A 22,515-nucleotide genomic window follows, 5' to 3' on the forward strand; every position below is an offset into this window, starting at 1 on the left:
AAATCTACTTAGGCTAAGTTGGTCATGCCGGTTTGCTGAGTTGACCAACAGAAATCTGTGACTAGTGTCTGAATTTTGATACATGCTATTAACAGTTTTTATTTTCCAGCAAAATGTCACTAGCATTTGCATCTTGTGTCACGTCCTAATTTTTGTAGAATTACATTAAAGCCATAAGGAATTATTATTTTCTTTCTAAATAATCACATTGAATTAACAACATAAAATTGACAGTTCTGATTACTATACATAAAAAAAGGGTTCTAAACATTAAAAACAAATCATTCTTTAAAATGTCACATTTGATCCTCTACGTTCTACAATTGGTGTAAATATTTCACCTTTCTCTAAACCTTTGCCTCTTCTGCTCTTGGTTTCTCTCATGAAGCATGGTTATGGTCTATTTAGTCTATATCTTGTGTGAACAGATTCTGGCAAGTTTTAATAAAGAGAATGTCCGCAATCATTTAAAAGCCTCTTCTTTCCTATTTCTTTATCGCTCACTTAAACACACACACATGCGGCTATCCCTTGCATGTGCACGTGGGTGGATGGAGCGAACCAAAAAAACGGAGCGAGAGAGGCCAAGGCCTAACCCCACTCCGGCATCTTCATCTCTTCCCTCTTCTCCCTCTCTGGTTCTAAATGAAGGCTGTGTGTGCCCCTTGCCCCCTTCCCCTCCTCCTCCTCCTCCTCTCTCTCTGCTGCTGTGTGGAAGATGGCCGCTGGTCTGAGAGTAGGTGGGTGAGACTCATTTCCTGTGCTTCTCAGGGCCTCGTTGCTTCAATGGCAGCAGCAGCTTCCACCATCCAGGGGCCCTGTTTGGTAGCAAACACAGGTCGTCTACATCTTCTCCTCCGTCTACTCTTCCTCCTCTTCCTCTTCTACTGCCGCCTCCGCCATCCGTGCCACGGCCCCCAGGGGCCCTCAGTATGCCACAGTCTGGGGGGCCCCCAGACGAGCTTTATGAGGAACGGGCCCCGAAGGCCTCACCCACTGAGGTAAGTCCAACAAACACCCAATAGACCACTTATCCTTCAGCTTTGTGTGTCTCTTAATATATAGCTCCTTTTTAAGAATCTGTCAGATTGTTGTGGGTGATTTGTTGCCTTTTACTTTTTTTTTTTGCATTGTCTGCTCTGTTCCTGCATGTTCTCTTTTTCTGTTAATTCATGGTTCTGCTTTTTCTTCCTTTCTGTGAGAAAAATAAAGGCCTGTGTGTAGGGATTTCCACATATTCCAAAGATTTCCACACATTTGACACAACTTGATAGTCAAAATTCACACGTGACCACAAGCAATCAAATCATCCATAACACATTTGACCATATTCCACAGAATTCTGCCAGTTTTCCCTCAAAATAAGTGTACAAAAAATTCAGGACGCCTAACGTCCCCTGTGCATTTGTCATTCTGATGACTATAATGACGACTTCCGCAGCTGAGGATCTTCTGATAAGAGGGGGATCCAGGTGGCGATAGAAATCAATAGTGATGGACAATCCAGAGGGGAAGGGTGGGTTTTTGTTTTCTTCAGTGAGAGCAGGAAATTGCATTCTCCCCGTGTGTGCTGAGGTGGCATTTGGTTTCGCAGGACCTCCCCCCCACCCAAGAAGTTGTACCATCTCTGTGGACAAGCCATCTGTTTGCTTAAACCATAATGTGTCACTGTTACGCAAGAGAGGGTGGACCGAGAACAAGGGGGATGGGCCACACCTATACACGTACAAGCTGCACGAAAAAAAACAAAACAAAAAAAAACAATTGGATCTGCAACCCTCCACCTCCCAAACAAATACACACCTCTTCTCTTTGTCTCCACCTGTTGGGTATGCTGTTGAGAAACCCAAACCGAATGAATAAAAATAATAGACAAACATTACACAAAACTTTACTCAAATGTCAGTAAAATAAGATACATTGACTTTGCCAGACTTTTAAAGAGAATATATGTTTAATTAAATTTTTCTTAATTTTTTATATTTATTTTTTCTTAATTCTTTACTTAATATTTTTTCTTAAATAGACAAATTCTCAATTTACTCCATAGATATGAATATATACACAAAAGCAAAATTGCTCAAGAGTGAGATGTAGATTTTTCTAGTAGACCCAACTATCAAAGACTTACATTAAAAATAGAAATGATATTATAAATATGTTTTAACGTTAATAAGCAATAAATACTAACTAAAAATATTTTTTGCATTTTTATTTTTTGCATTAAAGACCAAGACAGCTTTTTTGCATGCTATCCTTTGCATTTCAGGTTTTGTTCAACTCTTTCTTTGCTTTTCTTTTCTCTTCAAGGGTCCCGTCTGTCTCTTCTGTTTCTAGTGTGTATGTTTGTGTGTTTTACCTTATGAACTTTCATGCCTCAGGAGTACACACCTCAATACAGACCTGTGCTCAGAAGTACACAAGTGTTGATGTGCATGTGTGTGTATTCTTACAGGAGGAAATGCAAGAAGACAATAGACCAAATAACAATGCAGGTACGTGTGGTGTCTGCCCACCACATGACTGCCTGTTATTTTTCACATACATAAGCCGATATCCTGGCGTTAGTTCTCACCTCTCTCTCTCTTCCTCCCTCCCTCTCGCTCTCAGGGCTGGAGCGTGTCCAGGTTCCTGTAGAGGAAGATCAGATGGTGGAGGAGAAGCATGGAGTGTGTGTGGCGGAGGTGCAGGGCGGAGGGCCGGGCTGGCGGCAGGAGCTCGCCTGCTCTCTGTGTAAGCAACTGTTTAGCAGCCTGCTTCAACTGAGACAGCACGAATACAGCCACACGCTCTCGCTCATGGCCCTCTCGCTGGACTGCCTCGACCACCATCGCCCTCTAGTGGCCACATCTCCTCTCAACCCTCCGCCAGCGCGCTACCATTGTTCGCAGTGTCCCGCAAGCTTCACCCTCAAGTCCAACGCCGACCGCCATGAGAAGACCATCCACCTCAAACGGAAGCTGATGCAGTGCATGTACTGTCTCAAGCACTTCCGCGACCGAACAGACCTGAACCGCCACCTGTCGTCCGTGCATTCCAGTGACCGCGTGTACACGTGTCCCGCTTGCTCCCGAACCTTCAGCACGCAGAAAAACCTGGCTACCCACGGCAAGGTCTGCTGTCAGTCGGGAATCTCGCCCACTGAGCAGCTGTGGAACCTGCACGGCTTACAGGAAGATGACCATATCCGTATAAACGATTGATTCTCCAAACCAGCAACATTTATTACTTCATTACAAAGGGAATGTGATACAAACTTCAGGTCATCCCAAACCAGGCCTTCCCCAACTTTTGGCCACAGCACTGTTGACATTTCTACACTTCTTTTTTTTTTTTTTTTTTACTGTACATCAGATTTGTATGTTCTTCGAATACCTAAACCGTCAGGTTCCTTTTATGACTACTGCATATGGCTGCTGAGGCACAAACGCTATGCAAAATAAAGACATTTTATGTAATTTCTCTTGTCGCATATAGAGCTGTCTGCTTTTTGTACAACACAGGATTATTCAAGGTTTTACTGAAGATTGGAGAACATAGAGATTTCCGTGCATTGGATGCCAATGCTTTTTCATTCTGGGTGGCTTCGCACCCCTCTCTTTGCCAGCGAACTAATCTTATTATGCTTAGATGGACTCAGGCGCAGGGTTTACTAACTCAGAGTAGTAAATTTAGCTGTTAAACCTGTGCACAATGCTGCCCTCTGCAGGAGAAACTCTCTCTTGTATTCTGCACTTGTGTGACAAGATGATTAGGGATGAAAACGATTAGGCAATGTGCTAAATCTTTCAGCAAGTTAGGTTTTCTTCAAATGTATGCGTGTGTGTGTGAGTGCATTGAATCATGTCAGTAATTAGCTCTTCTCGGCTCTCTCCCATCCTAAATCGCACTGATAAAAGAGATGTAAGAGGAAAAGATGTAAGTCCTTTAAAGTTGTGACCGGTCCTTGTGTGACCTCACACTAGTCTCCAACCTGACCGTAACAGCCAGTAGAATGATTGAAGGTGTTTCTGGACAAATTATAGTTGTGTTTTTATATCTCTAATGTTAAATCTCATGGAGCGCCCAAGTGTTTTTTAAATCTTGAAAGTTAGCTGTGTTTTTGTCATTGAGTGGTCAGACCACAAATGTATTAAGTTGAGGTCGTGGATATCTTTGAGGCAGTCTACACTTGTAGTAATACCTAGAGGAAACATCGTTAATTAAACCAGTTAATTATTAATTACAATTTTCACACAACATATGTCATAAAATGTCCAGGTTACAGAATGAAAGCATGACGGTTCTCTTTCAAAATGTTAAGTGTGTTGCTGCACTCAATGTGGGGTGAATTGTGAAATGAATCACTGTTTATCGTCTATGCAAAGAAAGAGAGAGAGATCTGCACTGACGTTTTCAAGGTCTTAGCACTTTCTCCTCAGGAGACGAAAGGACTGATGCACTCTGATATTGTCTGAAGAGGTTTGAATGGTGGGTGTAAAAACACATCAGACATCTCAGTCACGGCTGTTTTGAATTGCACTATTTTTTATAACTGAAATGGAAAAAAAATAATATTTCAACTAATACCAGATTTCTGTAAATTATGTATTTTGGAACATTACTATTGATGTAATTTTTTAGGCAATAAATTTTGACGTAAAGCATCATGAAAACTGTGGTCATTTGATTTGACAAATAATAAAAATAAATTGAGAACCTGTTATATAAAAAAACGTCAGCTACAGATTTTTAGTTAGGTCACAAGGGGTTTATTTGCTATTTTAAATTTAAGCTTGTTGTCATCATATATCAGATCAAAGCATCAGCTGTTTAAAAAGTGTAGATTGTCAATTTCACGGCAGCTGTTCAGATTCTGAGGTAGTAAATGTGAAACGTTTTGGTTTTGTCATTACAGCAGCACATGCTCATCAGGTCTTTCATGTGTATGGATTATTAGTTAAACCTGGGCTTCAGGTTTGTTCTTACCTAAATGGCGCTCATCCGCTTATTAGCTAGACCAATGCCTAATGAGATTACAGTCATCACAGTATGAATAACACAAAGCACATGCCTCTGTATGAGTCTTTTACTAACAGAAGACTGAAAAAATAGAACAAGAACAAGAAGTAGTGGAATTGATGTTTGCTTTTGTGAGTTTGGGTTGATAATTTGTGCAGCAATTGTTCAGCAAACAATAGCAAGCTATGCTATGCTGCATTGTGGGTTTTTCATCTTTCTTTGTTGAATTTGAGCAGTAAAATCTGTTTCGGTGCTGTGGTTGCTAGGGAAACTGTCTTTTGGGGCTGCTTTTGGTAGCTAAGGGCAGGTGAGTTAGGGAGAGTATCCCTCTCGCAGTTTGTCAGTGCTTTGGCTATCTTCAGTGTCTGCCACTAGATGACACAGTGAAAGGATAGGAGGGATTGGACAGAAAATACAGTGACTGATGTGAAAGTACCAGTAATAATAAATGCACACATGTAGAAATCGAATATTCAAGCTGTTTATATATATATATATATATTTTTACCTCTAAACTAAAAATGAATATTTAAGCTGGATTTAAAAAAAAAAAAAACTAAAAAGCTAAGAAGGAGACGTTTATTCATCTTTCTACTTTCAGTATTAAATAAAAAAACTAATGAACGAATGATACACTGATTGTATCCCTCCACGGAACGCCAACTTAAAAAGTTTGGTTCATACAGCAAAAACTGAAAATTTCAATATTGACCTTTTTTTTAACCATTTTTCGTTTGCCAGATTGAATGGAATAATTGAATGATCAGATGATACACGGACCAGATGAACATGAACTGATTAACAATCAAATTAACAATCAAAACCAGCCCAGCATGAGCCCAATCATGTCCCTCCATCACGTTCCGGGGAGGTCACTTCAAGCCCCTGCAACCCATCGCAACAGTGTAAAATCATCCTATTCTGAAGTAAAACTGCAGGCATCGCAACCCTGTCACCAAATTTGTTTGTGCATCAGTAGTGTGAAATTTGGGGTGGATGAATGCTTAGCTGTCGAGAAAGTACTTTAACAATGTATTTTTAAATATGGACCTTGTAATGGCCATTTTTTTTATTGAAGCAAATTCAAATTCGTATTTCTTTTCATTTAGAGGTAATATTTGACCTGGACATGTTCTTCCTGCTGGCTAATTCTGATGTAGAGTAATGTCCTTGTTTGGGTTAAACCCCTCATAGCTTTACAGAATGCTAATGCTATGTTCAGGGCTTTAACACTTCACTTATATTAACTCTCATACTTCCAGTGGCATCATCTGCATGTGTTCAGACTCTGATCAGCTCTCCTAACATCTCTTCATCTCTATCCACAGTTAATGACTTCACAGTGATCAGGAAGAAGTTTAAGTGCCCATACTGCAGTTTTTCCGCCATGCACCAGTGCATCCTGAAGAGGCACATGCGTTCACATACGGGCGAGAGGCCGTATCCCTGTGAGATCTGTGGGAAGAAGTTCACCCGGAGGGAGCACATGAAACGCCACACACTGGTGAGTGCAGCACCAACAGGAGCTGGCAGTGAGTGCCAGCACTTAAAGGGATAGTTCCCCCCAAAATTACATTTGAAGCATTGTTTACTCATCCTGAAGATGTTCAAAAGACCATATTTTGAAGAATGTAGTTAACCAAATAGTTTCCGGTAAACATGGACTTGACTACTGGCAACTATTTGGTTAACTACATTCTTCAAAATATCATCTTTTGTGTTCACCAGAAGAAAACAGGTTTGGAACAACTTGAAGGTGATAATGCCATATTTTTCATTTTGGAGTGGACTGTCCCTTTAAGAGTGTTAAACATAACATTGTGGAAGCAGTTTCAATAATTACATCTGGATATTTATAATTAGATTAAATGCAATAGCAAATATTTAATATAAATATCTTGTAAAAATGTTTGAATTTCAAAGCCAATGGTTTGAAATTTCTTTTCAGTTTTTTTGACTATACACAGCATATGTGCTTTTTGTAAAGATGTGTGTGTGGGAGACATTCAAGTCTCTAGTGGGCCCCTATTAAATTAGCATTCTGCCATATCCCATAAACCCCTCTTATCTCAGTTTTTCTGCCCTTATTGCCAGCAGTTTTTAACACCCCCTGTCCTTTTTCTTTCTTAAAGCCTGTATTTACTGTATCTTCTCAAGGGAAGCACACATAAACAAGCTTTGGCGCATGTTCTTGGTCTCTGTGTGGCTAAGAGATGTGCCACAGAAATTAGCTCTGGTTTAGAGCATCTCAAAGGGCCTGTAATAGTGTGACATGATAACAGACAGCGCTGCTTCTGCTTAGCGCTGAAACATTTAACACCTAAACATTGCTTAATTCATTGATCTGCACCATGATGGATTGCACCCAGTATGCTACACCGCCACATGTTGTCACCGCTTCGTTATAATGTGGTGAAAAATTCAAAGGTCTGCACAAGAGACTGTAATGGGCTGAAAGCTTCTGTTTCCTTGTGAATCCAGCAGAGTGAATCCACTGCAGATACAGTTTTATTTGAGATGATATACATGTAATGCTAATAAAATGTATCACACTAGAGCATGACATTATAGCAATCTTTAGGTCTTGGGTTAGATTCCCAAACAAATGTTTTGTGATGACAAAATGCATACTTTTAATCCAATGTAAGATGCTTTGGATAAAAGTGTATTGCAGATGAAATGTACATTCTACATTAATGTTGCAAGTTGCTATGTTGCTAAGCAACTGTAAATAGCCTAATGAATTACTGTATATCAGTGATTGCCAATGAGTAACCGGTTTTATTTGGCAAAAAGCCTTATTGTTACTGAATTAAACTATTTATTAAACATTAGGGTCTTTTAAAATATTGCTGTCGCTGCAGCATATGCTGAGCAAAAATCTCAGTATAAGTATTTTCCTATATTTTCTTCCTATATTAACTTGCAGTGTTACATGTAAGTGAGGCTGAGAAAAGAACACACACGGCAAACAACAGGTAAATGCCGTTATCTCTGTTCGCGGAGTAAATATTTTTACATGGCTTTTTAAAAATGCTGGGCAGCCGGTGTTTCATTTTGTTTTTGGCCAATCAGTGCACACTTACTGTACATCACTGATAGTTCCTATAGAAATGTTTTAGACCCTACTCTGAAGTAGGGCTGTGAAATTGGCTGAAAAACTCAATTAAAATTTTGCACTTAAATATTAGCAATATTCAGATTCTTTTCAAATTTAAAATTGGCATAATTTCAGTTAGGGGGAAAAGCTTTTGGCTGCTCTCCTGAGGGCACATTGAGCAAAATATTACTAATGCACGTTTATTCAAAGCCATAAAATAACACTACTATCTTTGAGGAAAAAAGTGCTGGTGGAGAGGAGACCGAGTGATGAAGCCAATCAGCAGATATGGGGATTGTTAGGAGGCTGTGATGGTCAGAGGCCAATGGGCGAATTTAGCCAGGATGCCTAGGTCACACCTCTACTCTTTTCGAAAGAGGGATTTTTAATGACCACAGAGAGTCAGGACCTCGGTTTAACATCTCATCCGAAGGACGGTGCTTGTTGACAGTATAGTTTCCCCATCACTACACTGGGGCACTAGGACCCACACAGACAATTATTTAGCACACAGAAGCTAATTTAGTTTCCACAAACAGAGTTCATAGAACTAAAACCGTTCCTAGTTCCTGAGGTGTGAACAAAAACAAAATGCGTGTACTTCTGCCAATAGTGCTAGGGCCTATGAAAAGGTTCCTTCGAAGCAAAAGCCCCTTTAGTAATGACCAGTGTTGAAGAATATATGAGATGACTAACTTGCATGCACTTGAATTTTGTAACACAGTATTAAGATGGTACTGACACAGAATGTTTTTGAGTGCTGTTTCTTAACAAGGCATTGTCACTTTTTCTCAGGTGCACAGCAAGGACAAGAAGTACGTGTGTAAAGTATGCAGTCGTGTCTTCATGTCGGCTGCCAGTGTGGGCATCAAGCACGGCTCTCGGCGTCACGGTGTCTGTGCAGATTGCTCAGGTCGAGGCATGGCTGCCCTGCTGGACCAGAATGGCGAGGACGGCTCGCCTGAAGAGGAACTCTTGTATCCGGGTGACCACCGTTTCCCTGATGACACCGCCGATGGAGACGGGGAAGAGGAGATGATGGTGGAAGCAGAGCTGATGGGAGAAGGTGAAGGAGAAGAGGAGAATGGGAAATGGCGGGCTGGCTCAGGGATGTCACAGCGGGACGACAGAGTAATAGATGATGGCAAAGAGGAAAGCGACTCAGCTCTGGAAGGAGACGCCAGGACGGGAAGCGAGAAAGACTTCAGTTGGATCTCCTAGTCCAATGCCTGGATCCTAGTCCAAGGTTGACCACCTGTTCCTATAAAGAGATATACTTAAGGCGAGGCAATCGGATCTCAGCATGTGGAAGGAGCCGGATACAGAGAGATCCATGTGATGCCCACAGGGCTGCCAAAGGAGAGACAGAGGAGAGTCCTCTCGCCCCGACTCTATGTGCTTCTGACCCAAGCTTCAGTTTGTCTCCTTTCTTCCTTGAGGACCAAACGGGTTTCTGTGTATGTGTTTGCTATTTCTTCAGACAAAAGAGATTGTGTTGTCTCGGGAGATTGTCCAAATCAGTACTACGCTTTGATGGGTCAGACAAAGAACGTGTACGAAAGATGTGCTCTTGCCATACAGTCGGCTTGGCTGGCTTATCTATTGCACAGCAGTTCACGTCAGAAGACTTGCAAGACTTTTTTTGTTGTTGGTACATTGTTGTTTTCTGCAAAGAGAAACTGCAACAGACTTGCACTTTAAACGTTGACTAAATTCTTATAGATTCCCTGTTTCTGTGGTTTACATTTTTATTCCAATTTACATAGATGAATATGGTGACCGCACCTACCTTTAAGGATACAAAGTACGTCCTTATGACTGTTATATATGAACATTTGTGCTAGGTTTGCTAATTATAATGTATGCCTTGTAATGTTTTATTTCGTTGCAATTTTCATTCCTGAACATTTATATCAAGGGGAAAAATCATGTATATAGATACATATGAGTGAGATGTTGATTTTGTGTTCTCTACAAAAAAACGGTAAAGGGGAAGATGGGTGAACACTATGCAGAAACAAATTTTTCTAGTTCTCAGCAGTCTTTATTCTCTCTATTATGGGAGAGAAAACTAGTCTTCAGCAATGGCAAAGCAGAGAGACTGGAGGAGAGAGAGTATATGAGTAGATTTATAGAAATATTACTTGTTTTCCACTGTAATATTTCCTCATTATTTGCATTCCATAGTGGACACAGTCAGGGAGGGTTATGGTTTTATACAGAGGGTTTCCAGTATGGTGCGTTTCTATTAAAAAAAACAAAAACAAAACAAAACCCGTATGCAAATGTGTGTATTTTGTAGGTTCGGTGTGTGTGTGTGAGGGGTATTTAACTCAAGCTAACATCATTCAAAAGCCTTTATCGAAGCAGTTTCAGACTCTCTCCTCTTGTCCTTGTATTTGACATTTCCTCGCAGCCTTGCCATTGTACAATACTGAGTCTGCCTCTGAAATCTTAAAGCCGTGTGATATGACAGGGAGATATCATGCCTTCCCACTAAATATTTACTGCTCTAACTTCTGGAATATTCAGAAATATGCATCAATTTCTTAATCAATGAACCACAGCTTTCTTTTGTTGTCAGTCCATTTAAGATGACAAAACACTTTGTAATGAGACCACGGGGACTGATGCGTGCTGTAAAGTGAAATTTCTGTTCATTTATTTGGGTTTAAATGGTTATTTATTTGGCTTGTGTGTGTTTGAGGGAGAGACTGTCTAGTCTTTTTACACATCCTTACCATTCTGTTTGTGAGTGTGTGTGTGTGTGTGTGTGTGTGTGTGTGTGTGAAGGACCGGGTTCATGAATGTCTTTTTACTCATTGTTTTAACAGTCTGTGCCAGAATCTTTGACAATGGAAATAAAATGCTTTATTATGCTTTACTTATGATTAACAAATTTTAATTATTAATGTTACTGTTGATATTGTTGTAATTCTTATTGTTATTATGATCATAATTATTGTTATTGTTATTATTACGTGCTGGAGGCTAAGCTTTATTATCTGTTTAATTTTTATATTTCCTTTCTTGAAAAATGGTGTAAAACTTTCCAATCTTGCCTTTCTATGGACAGCAAGCCATGCGGCTATCAGAAGTAATTATATTGTGCCAGTTCCATGCATTTCTGAGTGATATTTGAATTTTCCTTATTATTCTATTTTGTTTCGATGGATGACCTTCTGAGAGCTAAACTTACTAAGTGTTGACAGAAAGGTATATACAGCACTCGCTTCTATATTACTAACATACACTAAGTAATGAATATTATACCAAAAAAGTTATAATCTGGTATACTTTGTATACATTCAGTGCTTTTGTTTTGATTTGGTGTACAGGTGCAAAGCTTTGATCAAACAGTGAATTGCTTGGTTGATTTAATTTTTTCCCTCTACATTGAAAAAGCACAGATTATGGTGTTATGTTATTAAGGGCCACTTGAAAGTACATTTTAAAGAAGAATTGCAGCTTTAATTCTGTTTCCCTTGGAAATGTGCTCAAGTTTTAATGGATGTGCTCTACTGTATGCCATCACTCTGCATCTGAAATAAGAAGGCTGGCCACTGTCATGTGGAATTATGGGAAATGTATGCTTTGCAATGAGAAATTGTACAAGTTTTAGACCTCAAATGTCATTGGCCCAAGAGCCAGGCACAATTGCTATCCAAATTCCTATTGGACATTTAGCTTTTTTCCTGTTTGTTTAATTTATTGTGTTCTTTACCTTTAATTGAAATAAAATCTGTTGGAATTTAAAACCAAACTGGATGACATAATTTGAATCCAATTCATTTATTCAAGGAAATAGCCCCACAGTAATACCAGTAAATTGTCGTAAACTTACCAGAATGACTTTACCTGTAAATTCAAAAATGCACTGTTCACACAGGCAACAACGTTCCATCTTTTTTCTGGTAAAGCACCATTCACACATCAATTTCAAAATACAGGTAAATTCTGTGACATCATTAATCAGTGTTGTTTTTGTAAACATGAAGAGATATACATGGGCAGTGTTTTTGTTGATGTTCATCATAGAAGACGACTTCAAACCAAATTACAGAGCGCAAAGTGCATGCGTTATCTGCTTCAGAAAGTTATTACCAGTATTTGCCCCATAGGCAATGTTTTTTTTTTATTTCAACAGCTCTGGATTGGCCCAGAGTACATGTCTTATGTCATGAACTTATATGTGCTCATACCGGTAATCTCGTTCTGCGTTCACACAGAGCAGAATTCCGGCAATTTACTCTATGTACTTGACCTACAAGTGCACTATAAGTGACCCATTGTTGGTAAATATTTAAAGTGCTTGTGAGTGCATGCACATGTAGGTTTTGCCCATATAAATTTATATTTTAAGATGGTGTACAGTACATTCTGCCAATTCTGGTGCACAGTACACTGTAGCATTTCTTGCTTTTTTATTCCAGTTTTGTTCAGCTGTCTTTATCTGTTAAACCAAAGCTATTTGCTGCAACCTACCAATAAGCCACTTCTCATTACTTCTCAACACACAAATGAAACAATATGGACCAATGTAGACACTATACTATCATACACATAAACATCATTATATACCAGATACTTATTTAATTTAATAATTATGTTGCTTGTTTCTGAAGAGATTGAAAAGGCCTCATGTAGCGAATTGATGTGTTTTTGTAAGAAATATCGAATCTAGCTTGCGCTCACCGTTGAAGCAGCTCCGGGTGGATGACGAAGGACGTCATGAACACGAAACTGCAGGGGACAGATCAAAACAAAACAAACAGTCATGAATTAGCGGTACAAAATTAATATTTGTAAAGAAGAATGTTGGAGGATTCGATATAAGCCAAGATGAAACTGTTTTTCCTTTGCTGAAGAATGGAAACTTTGCTTCCTTTGCTCCTGTAAACAAACGTTGGTTTTCACGAGACTCAACGGCGCAAGCACCATGCAGACGTCTTACGTCATCAGTCCGGAGCTGCTTTCATGTACAACTGTTGGCGCAAGCTAGATTAAAGTTATTACATTTTGAATATGTATATTTTTTTTTTTTTACAAAAATGCAATGATTCGCTACAGGAAGCCTTTGTACACCTCCATCAAGCCGTGTGAGGTACTTTTTTTATTAAGGATGAATGTGCTTTATTTCACTTCTTTTGGACTGATGCACTGCAACACCGGCTGACTGCCATTAAACAGCTTGGAAGATCAAAGTCAATTTTTTTCTATAATACACATTCATCTGAAAGAAGCAAGTCATATACACTTAGGAGGGCTTGAGCAACAATGTGGATTGATGTAATTTGTAGAAGTGGTGTGCTGCACTTTCAAACGAGAACTATTTAAAAACATCATAATAGACCTTTAAATGGCAGAAGGCATAGCGCACATCTAAAAAAGTCAAAGCAACAAATTAATATTACTGAGACATTAAGATTTTCATAAGAAACACCAATTTACATATTTAAGTAACTGTAACGGATTACAGTTACATTTATTTTGTTATTTTAATTACATAACATCATTACATGTAACTAGTTACTCTCCAACAGTGTGACGGGATCACCAAGATTGTTTTAGGTAACACTATAAAGTGGTTTATTCTACTGGTTTAATCTTGCTTATGAGTGGATACTGTGATAATGCAATGTTTCTATCTTGAGGTGAATTGCAACTCAATTATTTTTCTTCTACACAAAATTTCGCTCTCAATATGTCAATATGAAAGACATTTTAGCCTACCAAACATTTCATTCAAACTACAGTTGCTTAAGAATTTTCCTAAAACACTAAACAGCAATAATGTTTGTGGAGTCTTTCCATCCTACATCAGCCTGCTTTTCCTGTCTGCCCAGCTTCCCCGCCTGTTGTGATCAACATCAGACAGATTTTATTTATGTCCTCATAGAACTGTGAAGGATTAAGGGTCAGAGCGGTTTCAAATCACTATATATTTCTAGCACTGACGGCACATAGCTATTAAACACGAGAAACAGGTCTGTTTTACTGGCCATGTAACCACCCAGCTGGGGTTCTCTTATCTTGTTGTCATCTTGTAATTCCAGACAGATAAAATATTTGTAGGTGAAATTGTTGGGGTCTGAGCCACTGGGGCCACTTGACTGGCATGTCCACCTGCTGCTGTTTTTCTCCACCAAGCTCTCCCTCTCTCTCTCAAGTCTGTCATGTTAAAATGCAGGGGACGGACCAGCTGACTCAAGCTGCTGGAAAAAGTCTATGTCCGTATCTCCCCACTTGTTCCATAAATACCACCCCCTCGTTGAATGGAAGTTATTTTAGATCGTACATGTGGGATAAGGCCTTGAGTTCTGCCACCCGCCCGGAGCTGAATAGCACGCACAGCACTTTGAAACCAGTGGCTGTAGTTGAGTTCTTGAAAACACAAAAGTGGACATGTCTAAGGACACTGATCAGGAGTCATACGCAGAGGAGATCGATGAAGATGAGATTCTGGCAGGCCTGTCGGCGGAGGAGCTCAGACAGCTCCAGAGTGAGATGGACGACATCGCTCCTGACGAGAGAGTGCCGGTGGGAATGAGACAGAGAGACGCTTCTCAAAAGACAACAGTCCAAGGTATTGCATTCTCTCGCCTTGGTTGTTAATATATTAGACTGTTTGTTGCCATTAATCATGAGAACATAGGGAATCTTTGTTAAAAAGCTCTGAGGTGTAGGAAAAAAAATGAGTTTAACACTTTAACACTCACGCCTACTCCATCTCTAACTAGCTCCCAGAAGACCGTTGCTAAAACTGGTGGTAGTATCATACTGTAATTTAAAGCAATGAAATTAAAAATATTAAAGAAATATCATGCTCACATTAATGTCATTGTACTGGACATATCAGCAGTCCTGACCTCTAGCACAACATGAATTCTAACATGATACTTAGACAGTTTTCAGACAAAATTTTAGATGTTTTATTCCCTTGTTTGTCTAAATAAATCACATGTTTTGGTGATACCAGTGTCACAGAAATGACTCAGCTAACAGCATACACAAGAAGCTATTTGTGGCTGAAATCCGACTTTCATTGGTAGTCACATAATGATAAATAGTTTACCTATTGAGAAAAATGTGATTATATACTTTTTTGAAAAATGTATTCATTTATTTTTCCAGAATGCAGCGAACCCCAGTCAGAAGAGGAAATCGATGAAGATGAGATTCTGGCAGGCCTCTCAGCAGAGGAGCTCAAGCAGCTCCAGAGTGAGATGGAAGAAATCGCTCCTGATGAGAGAGTGCCAGTGGGAATGAGACAGAGAGACCAAACTGACAAACCACCCACTGGATCATTTGATCACAGATCACTGGTGGAGTATATATACTGGGAAAAAGAGTCCAAACGTATGCTGGAGGAGGAGAGAGTTCCCACAACTCTATTACCCAGTCAGGTAACTGTAGTTATTGTCTGCCTTATTCAGTGTATTACATGTCTCATAAACTGTCCCTAAGTGCTTAGAGCTCTGATTATAAATCATAGATTTTTACTATTTATAACTGCTGCAACTAGGAGGCCAATAACACTACAACAACAAATGCCTTGAAACAGCAACTGCGCTGTCATGCAGCATTTAAAAATGGAACACTCTATTTTTAGGCTTTGCGCAAGTGGTTGAAGATTAAATGTTTCGTAATTCGTAGTCTTTAAAAGTTGTTCAACACTTCAGAATTTTGTCCATTTGTCATCATCAGAAGAAAGCCCAAGAGGAGCTTGAAGCAAAAAAAGAAGATAAAGTTGAAGAGGTGGAATATGTCTATGAGGAGATCATAGAGGAGGTTGAAGGAGGAGAGGGAGATGTTGTTGTTGATGAAGTGATTGAAGAAGTGATAATGGTGGTTGATGAAGACCAGCCTGCTAAGATAGAACCTGATGACTCTGGGCCTGTAGCGACCTCAGAAGATTGTTTACAGCCACCTCCAGAGTTTGCAGATACAAAAGTTGAAGTAAAGACTGAACAATCAGAACTTAATAAGACAGAATGTAAAGTGAATGTGGAGACGGAAGCAGATTCCACCCAGTCTGAACCTACTCCCTCGTCATATGAGAACTGGGTTCCCGAGAAAGAGGAAAGGGTCATATCCAAGCTGAAGATCCCAAAACTTGCACTAGGTGGAAGTGCTTCAAATAAAAAGACTGCAAGACCTTCTGGGAATGAAACCAATTTGGAGACCACTTTGGTTAAGATCCGCAACAACAACCCCTCTGTCACAGATGTCAATCTCAACAACATTGAAAACATTCCCAAAGAAATGCTCCTTGATTATGTCAACGCACTCAAGAAGAACAGACACGTTAAGACCTTTAGCATCGCAAACACTGGTGCAGATGAAAATGTGGCATTCGCTCTGGCTAACATGCTCAGAGAGAACAGAAGCATCACCACACTAAATATTGAATCAAATTTCATCACAGGAAAAGGGATTGTTGCAATAATACGTTGCCTTCAGTTCAATGAGACACTCACTGAGCTCCGCTTCCACAACCAAAGGCACATGCTAGGACACCATGCAGAAATGGAAGTGTCTCGTCTCCTCAAAGCTAACAATACACTTCTCAAGATGGGCTACCACTTTGAAGTCCCTGGGCCTCGGATGGTGGTCACCAACCTCCTCACCAGGAACTTGGACCGTCAGCGGCAGCAGAGAATGGAGGAGCAGAAGCTCCAGCAGATGAAAGAGCAGAGGAAGGTCATGGAGATGTACATGGAGATGTACGAGGACTCCCTAAACTTGCCCCCTGGTATGCTGGAAATGCTCGGAGGATACATACCATTGTCCCTATTGCAGGGTTCACATAATGGAGCTGAGGAGACTCCTGAAGGTTCTCCTGAACCTTCACCACACCCAAGTCCTCCTCATCAGCTCCGCAAGACTCAAAATCTAGCCCCACAACAGCATCCTCCTAGTTCAGACAAAGGAAACCTCTTGGAAGAAGTACATCTGAAAAAGACTCCGAAACGAAGGGATCTGCTTCTGGAATTAAACTTAAGGGATGAAAGGAAAGAGGGAAGAGCTAATGTTCAGCTAAGAAGTGTTTCTAAACAAAGAGGCACAGCAAGAGAAGGACCTGCAGATGAGAGAGCCAACCTGAAAGATATGATAAAAACTCTAAAGCCGGTTCCTCGAAGGCGACAACCACCTAAAATTGATCTAACACCTCGGGATCAGCTGCTCAGCGAGATACGACATAGCAACGTGGCCTATCTCAAAGCGGTATGTAATGTTGAAGTTTCTTGAATTAGCAGTTAATTAGCTGAGAGTAGGGATGTCAACGATTAATCGATGATCGATTAATTGTCGATAAGAGATGCAATCGATTAAGGCTATCGATGGTCGGTTAACCGATTCAATGTTGGGCTGCGTGCGGCTCATGCGCACTCAACACGTGCGAGCGGCTGTGAGTGACGGTGACGATATATAAAAGCATCATCATTCATTCACAATGTACAAATTAAGCTTTTAGTGTGATTTAAACTTTAAAGTACATTAAAATAGAAACAACATAAAAGTTCTTCAACATTAAATGCAATAGAAATGTAGTTACTAATCATTTCATCAGATAACAGTTTTATATCGTGCGCTTTGCAGGGCTGCGGGACACAGTGACAGGACAGGTAGTCTATTCATTCCTACAACTTGTTAATTCATTCCTACGAATTATTAATGTGGCAATTGTCCATGTTTCATTAATTTTGTTCCCTAAATAACCCATGATTTAAGTGAAATAAGGGAACAAATTAATAAATCGAACGAATTCTTAATTCATGAAATCTTTAATTTCCCTTCCCATGTTTACCACAGTAAGAGATGCGAAAACAGTTATTAAAAGCGAAAGATAATAAAATAAACCTGGGAAATTAGAGGGTTAGACTATGAAGATTTAGGAAAAGAAACAATGCCTAAATATACTGAATTTGTGGAAATTAGTGACCAACCGGCAAACCAGAACAAAGCCACGTAAATGAAGACTATGGGGTCCAAAAGCATGGTCGCGATCTAACATTTTCCAGTTAACCTATTATTCCTCTAATAAACGAAGCTTTTATACCACACTTGTCATAATCAGATCTTATCATTTCTAAATAAATAATTGCTTGATTCAAAACAGCGATTAATAGGCGCTGTGACCGACACATTCCTGGAGCATTCAGTTTAAATAGACCGTAGTATACCGGTCCACTCTGCTGTTATGCCAAGGACGTTTTTGCTCATATGAAGAGGATCATCTTTTCCGTCTATATGCGAATGCGTGTTAAGTACAAGCCTAGTTTACATTATAAATAATAGTTTAACATTCAAATACATTGCGAATATGGAAACATTTCGATTTGTGCCGAATGAGACATGAGCAATAACCTCCAAATAAATCTAGCCAAATCCGCGCTCGCTCATCCTCGACTGCACGCATGCACTGTCACGATCTAATGCGCTGTATGCCGGATTTTTAAAAATCTGACATTTTCTAGGACAGAATCCAGCAGGATCAAATTAATGTGAGCAACTGTGTTTTGGTGCAGCAGCGCCGATGTAGTTCACTTAATGTGCAGCGCAGTCACACGCGCTCCACATTTCGGATAATTTTATACAATAATGTCAGTTGAAACATTGCAATTGTGCTTTAAAATACAACAACGAGCACCACAAAACCATTTAATGAGGCGCGTCCAGCGTTCTCCGTGCGGGATTGGAAACTGTCAACAAAGTAAAATGACCTCAAAAGTATGGCGCGCTCTCTTCATTTTATCAAATGATCATAATCGCATCTATTCATTTTATAATCCTGCTACTAGCATTTTATTCAGACTAAAACCTCTTTAATTCAAGTGAGAAAGCGTTTTGTGTGTGTGTGTGGCTTTTGCACATCCTGTCATACCGCTGACTGCGTGCCTGCAATAGACGCATTTTGCAGTATTATGGTTAACGATTAATCGATTAATTGATCGTTAATTTAAACGATGATCGATCATGGAAATTATCGAAATTTGACATCCCTAGCTGAGAGCATAGTGTGCATGATCTCAGCTTGAGTGTGGGCCATTGTTGGGAATGGACAACTTAAAATGTTTTTGGGGTCATTAAAAGTAATTAAAACTCAAACATACTTATATTTGCATTGTCAAATAAGCCATAGGTCTCCAGCCCTGCTCCTGGGGACCCACTGTTCTGAAAGTGAAAGTGACGTATGCCAGCCAAGTATGGTGGCCCATACTCAGAATTTATGCTATGCATTTAACCCATCCAAAGTACACACACACACACAGCAGTGCACACACACACCCAGAGCAGTGGGCAGCCATTTATGCTGTGGCACCCAGGGAGCAGTTGGGGGTTTGGTGCCTTCCTCAAGGGCACCTCAGTTGTGGTATTGCCAGCCCGAGACTTGAACCAACAATCTTAAGGTTAGGAGTCAAACTCTCTAACCACAAGGCCGTGACTTCCCCCTGACTTTCTGCAGAGTTTAACTACAACACTAATTCAGTGGTTCTCAAACCTATCCTGGAGGACCCTAAGCCCTGCACATTTTGTATGTCTCCCTTATCTAACACACCTGATTCAACTTATCAGTTCGTTAGTAGAGACTGCAAGACATGAATTGGGTTTGTCTGAGGCTACGTTTACACGTGGGCGGCTATTTCCATAAACGGACATTTCAACCTCTCCGGCTTCAAAATTAACATTAACATAGCATGCTAAACCTGTAGGTGGCAGTGTAACGAGAAGCTCAAGCCCACGTTAGCCAATCAGAATCCCCAAAATGACATGTAAACATAGGTCGCACTTTTGACGCTCTTTTGAGCTCTGTCGCAAACTGTGACATTGGCTGCCTAAATACCAGTTTGTCTCAGTTTAAATACAAATGGGCAAACGAAGATTTTCAAAGTCTCCACTCTGGCTGGAGTTTTTAGAAAGAATCGGTTTCAGAGCCGAATTCTCAGTTTGCATGTAAACAAAGGGCAGAAACTAAGAGAAATGTCTCAGTTTTTCTAAATAACCATGTACGTGTAAACGGGTCCTGATAAGGGAGACCTCCAGGACAGGTTTGAGAACTCCTGCCCTAATCAAACACACCTGATCAGTTAATCAAGATCTTCAGGATCACTTGAAAAAATATGAGGCCAGGTTTGTTGAAACAGGTTGAAAATAAAATTTGCCAAACAGTGGGTCTTCAGGAGTACAATTGAATAACTAGGAAGTAGGCCCACATTTACAAAATTAATAACAAGTATTTTCTGAATTTAGGGAAATTTAAATTTTTAAAAAGTAAAAAAAAGGTATAAATAAGTATAAATAAGTAAAAAAATAAGTAAAAAAAAGAGGCTATTTTCTTTTACCCTGCATACTTTGACTAGCTTCTATTACATTAAAGATAAAAACTAAGATACTGATATAAAGTTACTGCTAAAATACTAGCCTAGCTAATTTGAATAGATGCACTATGAAAACAAAACATGAGTATTTTCTTCTTTTTTAGTAGATCCCATTTGTTTTGCCATGCTAACTTTGGTAGTTAATGATAGTCTGCGATGGTTCCCCAACCCCCCCACCCCCCAGCTTTCTTTGATGTTATCAGAAAAGACTTGCAAAAAAATTCCTTTTTGTGGTAAAATGTACCAGTGCATGGGGTCTACCCAGTAAAATTCTTTCCCTGCCCCCACCCCCCCAAAAATTTGAGAATTTGAGTGAAAGCTCTGGCGTTAACAACTCACATAGAATACATATATTTTTTATGTAATTATCATTTCATTACAATTATATTATTTGCATATTTATAAATTAAACATTCACATTATCACCTGGCTGACAATATATTACCAAAAATTTAATTGTGTAACTGTAACGATGAATTTCACTGAGCTATACTTGAATTAATATATTAAATGTGAAAATGTATGAACATGCCAAAAATGTGTTGGCAAGTTCTTATTTATGTAGAATAACATGTTTGAGTCAAACCATTTACAGTGTCAAACTAGTTGGTGTTGGTAATGGTAAGCATCACTTCTGCTCTTTTTCTGAATCGCTAATCCAAAGTATTAATTGTGTAAACTCCACACATTTATGATATATAGGCTAATATTGAGCAGTTTGTTGAAAAGAGGTGTCTTTTCACTTTTCTAAGTGACTGTAGGTGTTATGTTATTGACTTCGAGTTTTGATACAATTTCAAAGGAGCTTATATTTCTGTTTCACATCCACAGGTACCTCTTCCAAAAATCCTGGAGTCAAGGGAAACCAGTCTCTTCTGAGTCAGACATATGCCTTTATAGAGAGACTGCACAGAGGGACAGGGCCAACACCAGAAAGGTCATGGAGAGAGTGCAGTTTATGTGGCCAAACAATTCAATGGTGCTCTTCAGCTAATGGAGACAGAAGAGTGTACTCAAATCATTTGACCCAGGGGGTTGGGATTGGAGAGGTAGCTGCACTCCCTTGGACAAGCGAACAGTTAGGCCTATTTAAGAATAAGCAGAACACGTTGGGCACTTTGATGAGGTCCTGAACTGTACAATTCAACATGCACATCTATTTATATAAACCACTTCAATAAATGGTGTGAATGTATGTGAATGGCTACACATAGTGCACATGAAAATATATTATTTTGTTTGTGTTCATGTATTTATAGTGTCAATAAACCTGTTAGTATAAATGTCACTCTGCACCTTTTCTTAATTATGTTTTTCTAGAGACTGTTATTAAGATAATTATATAACTAATGCAGAAACTCTTTTTCCCAGTAATTGGAAACACAGCTGAGAATTCTTCTTACAAAGGGGTCAGCCAATTAATGTTTGCTCTCAAACTAATTTGTAAAAAATAAGTATACCTTAATTTCAAACAAAGCAAGAGTTAAGAAGCTAAGGTTTAGCTATACGTGTCCATCTCACATTAAAATGTATTGAGTAAAATTAAACTGTAATGCACATATTTAATTATTATTTAAAAGCTTTACAATTCAGCACAGCAGTACAAAAAACACAGTATAATAGTCCCACTAAACCCATGTAAGCCAGGCTTATAATTCTAACTTTTCAACAATAAAAAACTATATTCAAATATATATCCAACAAAGAGCCCTTGGCATGTGAAGTGTTAAAGACTACCAGAACCATTATTATGCTAAATTAATTGCCAATGTTATAACTTTACTGCCCTCTTTCGGACCACAGTGAAATCTCACCCTTTTTAAAAGTAGTCTATATTATCCAGGTAGATTAGACATGAAGAAGGTGTTAGTTTGACAGCAATGAGCCTGTTAGTAACATTATTTAACCACCAGCTACATAACGCATAGGGCTATAGTGGGCGCCGGCCACGGTTTCGCAAGGCCTGTGTTTAGTAGTCAATAACTTCAATAACTTTGAAGAACCCGGTCACTGTGATAATGATGAAGTGGG

At 39.4% G+C, this 22,515-nt stretch overlaps 2 protein-coding genes across 5 annotated transcripts in view; both read left to right on the forward strand.

The window, feature by feature from the left end:
- LOC128011236 (zinc finger and BTB domain-containing protein 46) overlaps positions 1-11,864 on the forward strand; it is a 76,955-nt gene extending 65,091 nt beyond the window's left edge. For 2 of the 3 annotated variants that reach the window (XM_052593419.1, XM_052593420.1), the window contains exons 4-6: positions 772-1,001; positions 2,456-2,495; positions 2,611-6,318. In XM_052593419.1, coding sequence (XP_052449379.1) covers positions 772-1,001; positions 2,456-2,495; positions 2,611-3,203 — 863 coding nt within the window. In that variant the 3' untranslated portion in view covers positions 3,204-6,318. The other variant, XM_052593421.1, reaches the window with a different exon arrangement.
- A 2,475-nt stretch (positions 11,865-14,339) lies between these two features.
- Positions 14,340-21,772, forward strand: LOC128011237 (leiomodin-3). Of its 2 annotated transcripts, none has more exons than XM_052593424.1 (4): positions 14,340-14,687; positions 15,236-15,507; positions 15,812-17,329; positions 21,316-21,772. In XM_052593424.1, the coding sequence occupies exons 1-4, from the start codon at positions 14,507-14,509 to the stop codon at positions 21,361-21,363; spliced, it is 2,019 nt and encodes a 672-aa protein (XP_052449384.1). In that variant the 5' UTR covers positions 14,340-14,506; the 3' UTR covers positions 21,364-21,772. The 2 variants fall into 2 exon arrangements, with proteins under 2 accessions (XP_052449384.1, XP_052449382.1); XM_052593422.1 differs by having other exon boundaries at positions 14,344-14,687; positions 15,809-17,329.
- The last annotated feature ends 743 nt before the right edge of the window (positions 21,773-22,515 follow it).

The sequence above is a fragment of the Carassius gibelio genome, chromosome B23 (assembly GCF_023724105.1).
Source record: "Carassius gibelio isolate Cgi1373 ecotype wild population from Czech Republic chromosome B23, carGib1.2-hapl.c, whole genome shotgun sequence".
NCBI lineage: Eukaryota > Metazoa > Chordata > Actinopteri > Cypriniformes > Cyprinidae > Carassius > Carassius gibelio.

What these genes read in the sequence shown, in the direction of transcription:
- LOC128011237 (XM_052593422.1), top strand. Translation starts at nt 14,507, where the DNA reads ATGTCTAAGGACACTGATCAGGAGTCATACGCAGAGGAGATCGATGAA. An exon ending in CAACTCTATTACCCAGTCAG is followed by an intron (nt 15,508 to 15,808) that starts GTAACTGTAGTT and finishes TGTCATCATCAG; the next exon opens with AAGAAAGCCCAAGAGGAGCT. An exon ending in ACGTGGCCTATCTCAAAGCG is followed by an intron (nt 17,330 to 21,315) that starts GTATGTAATGTT and finishes TCACATCCACAG; the next exon opens with GTACCTCTTCCAAAAATCCT.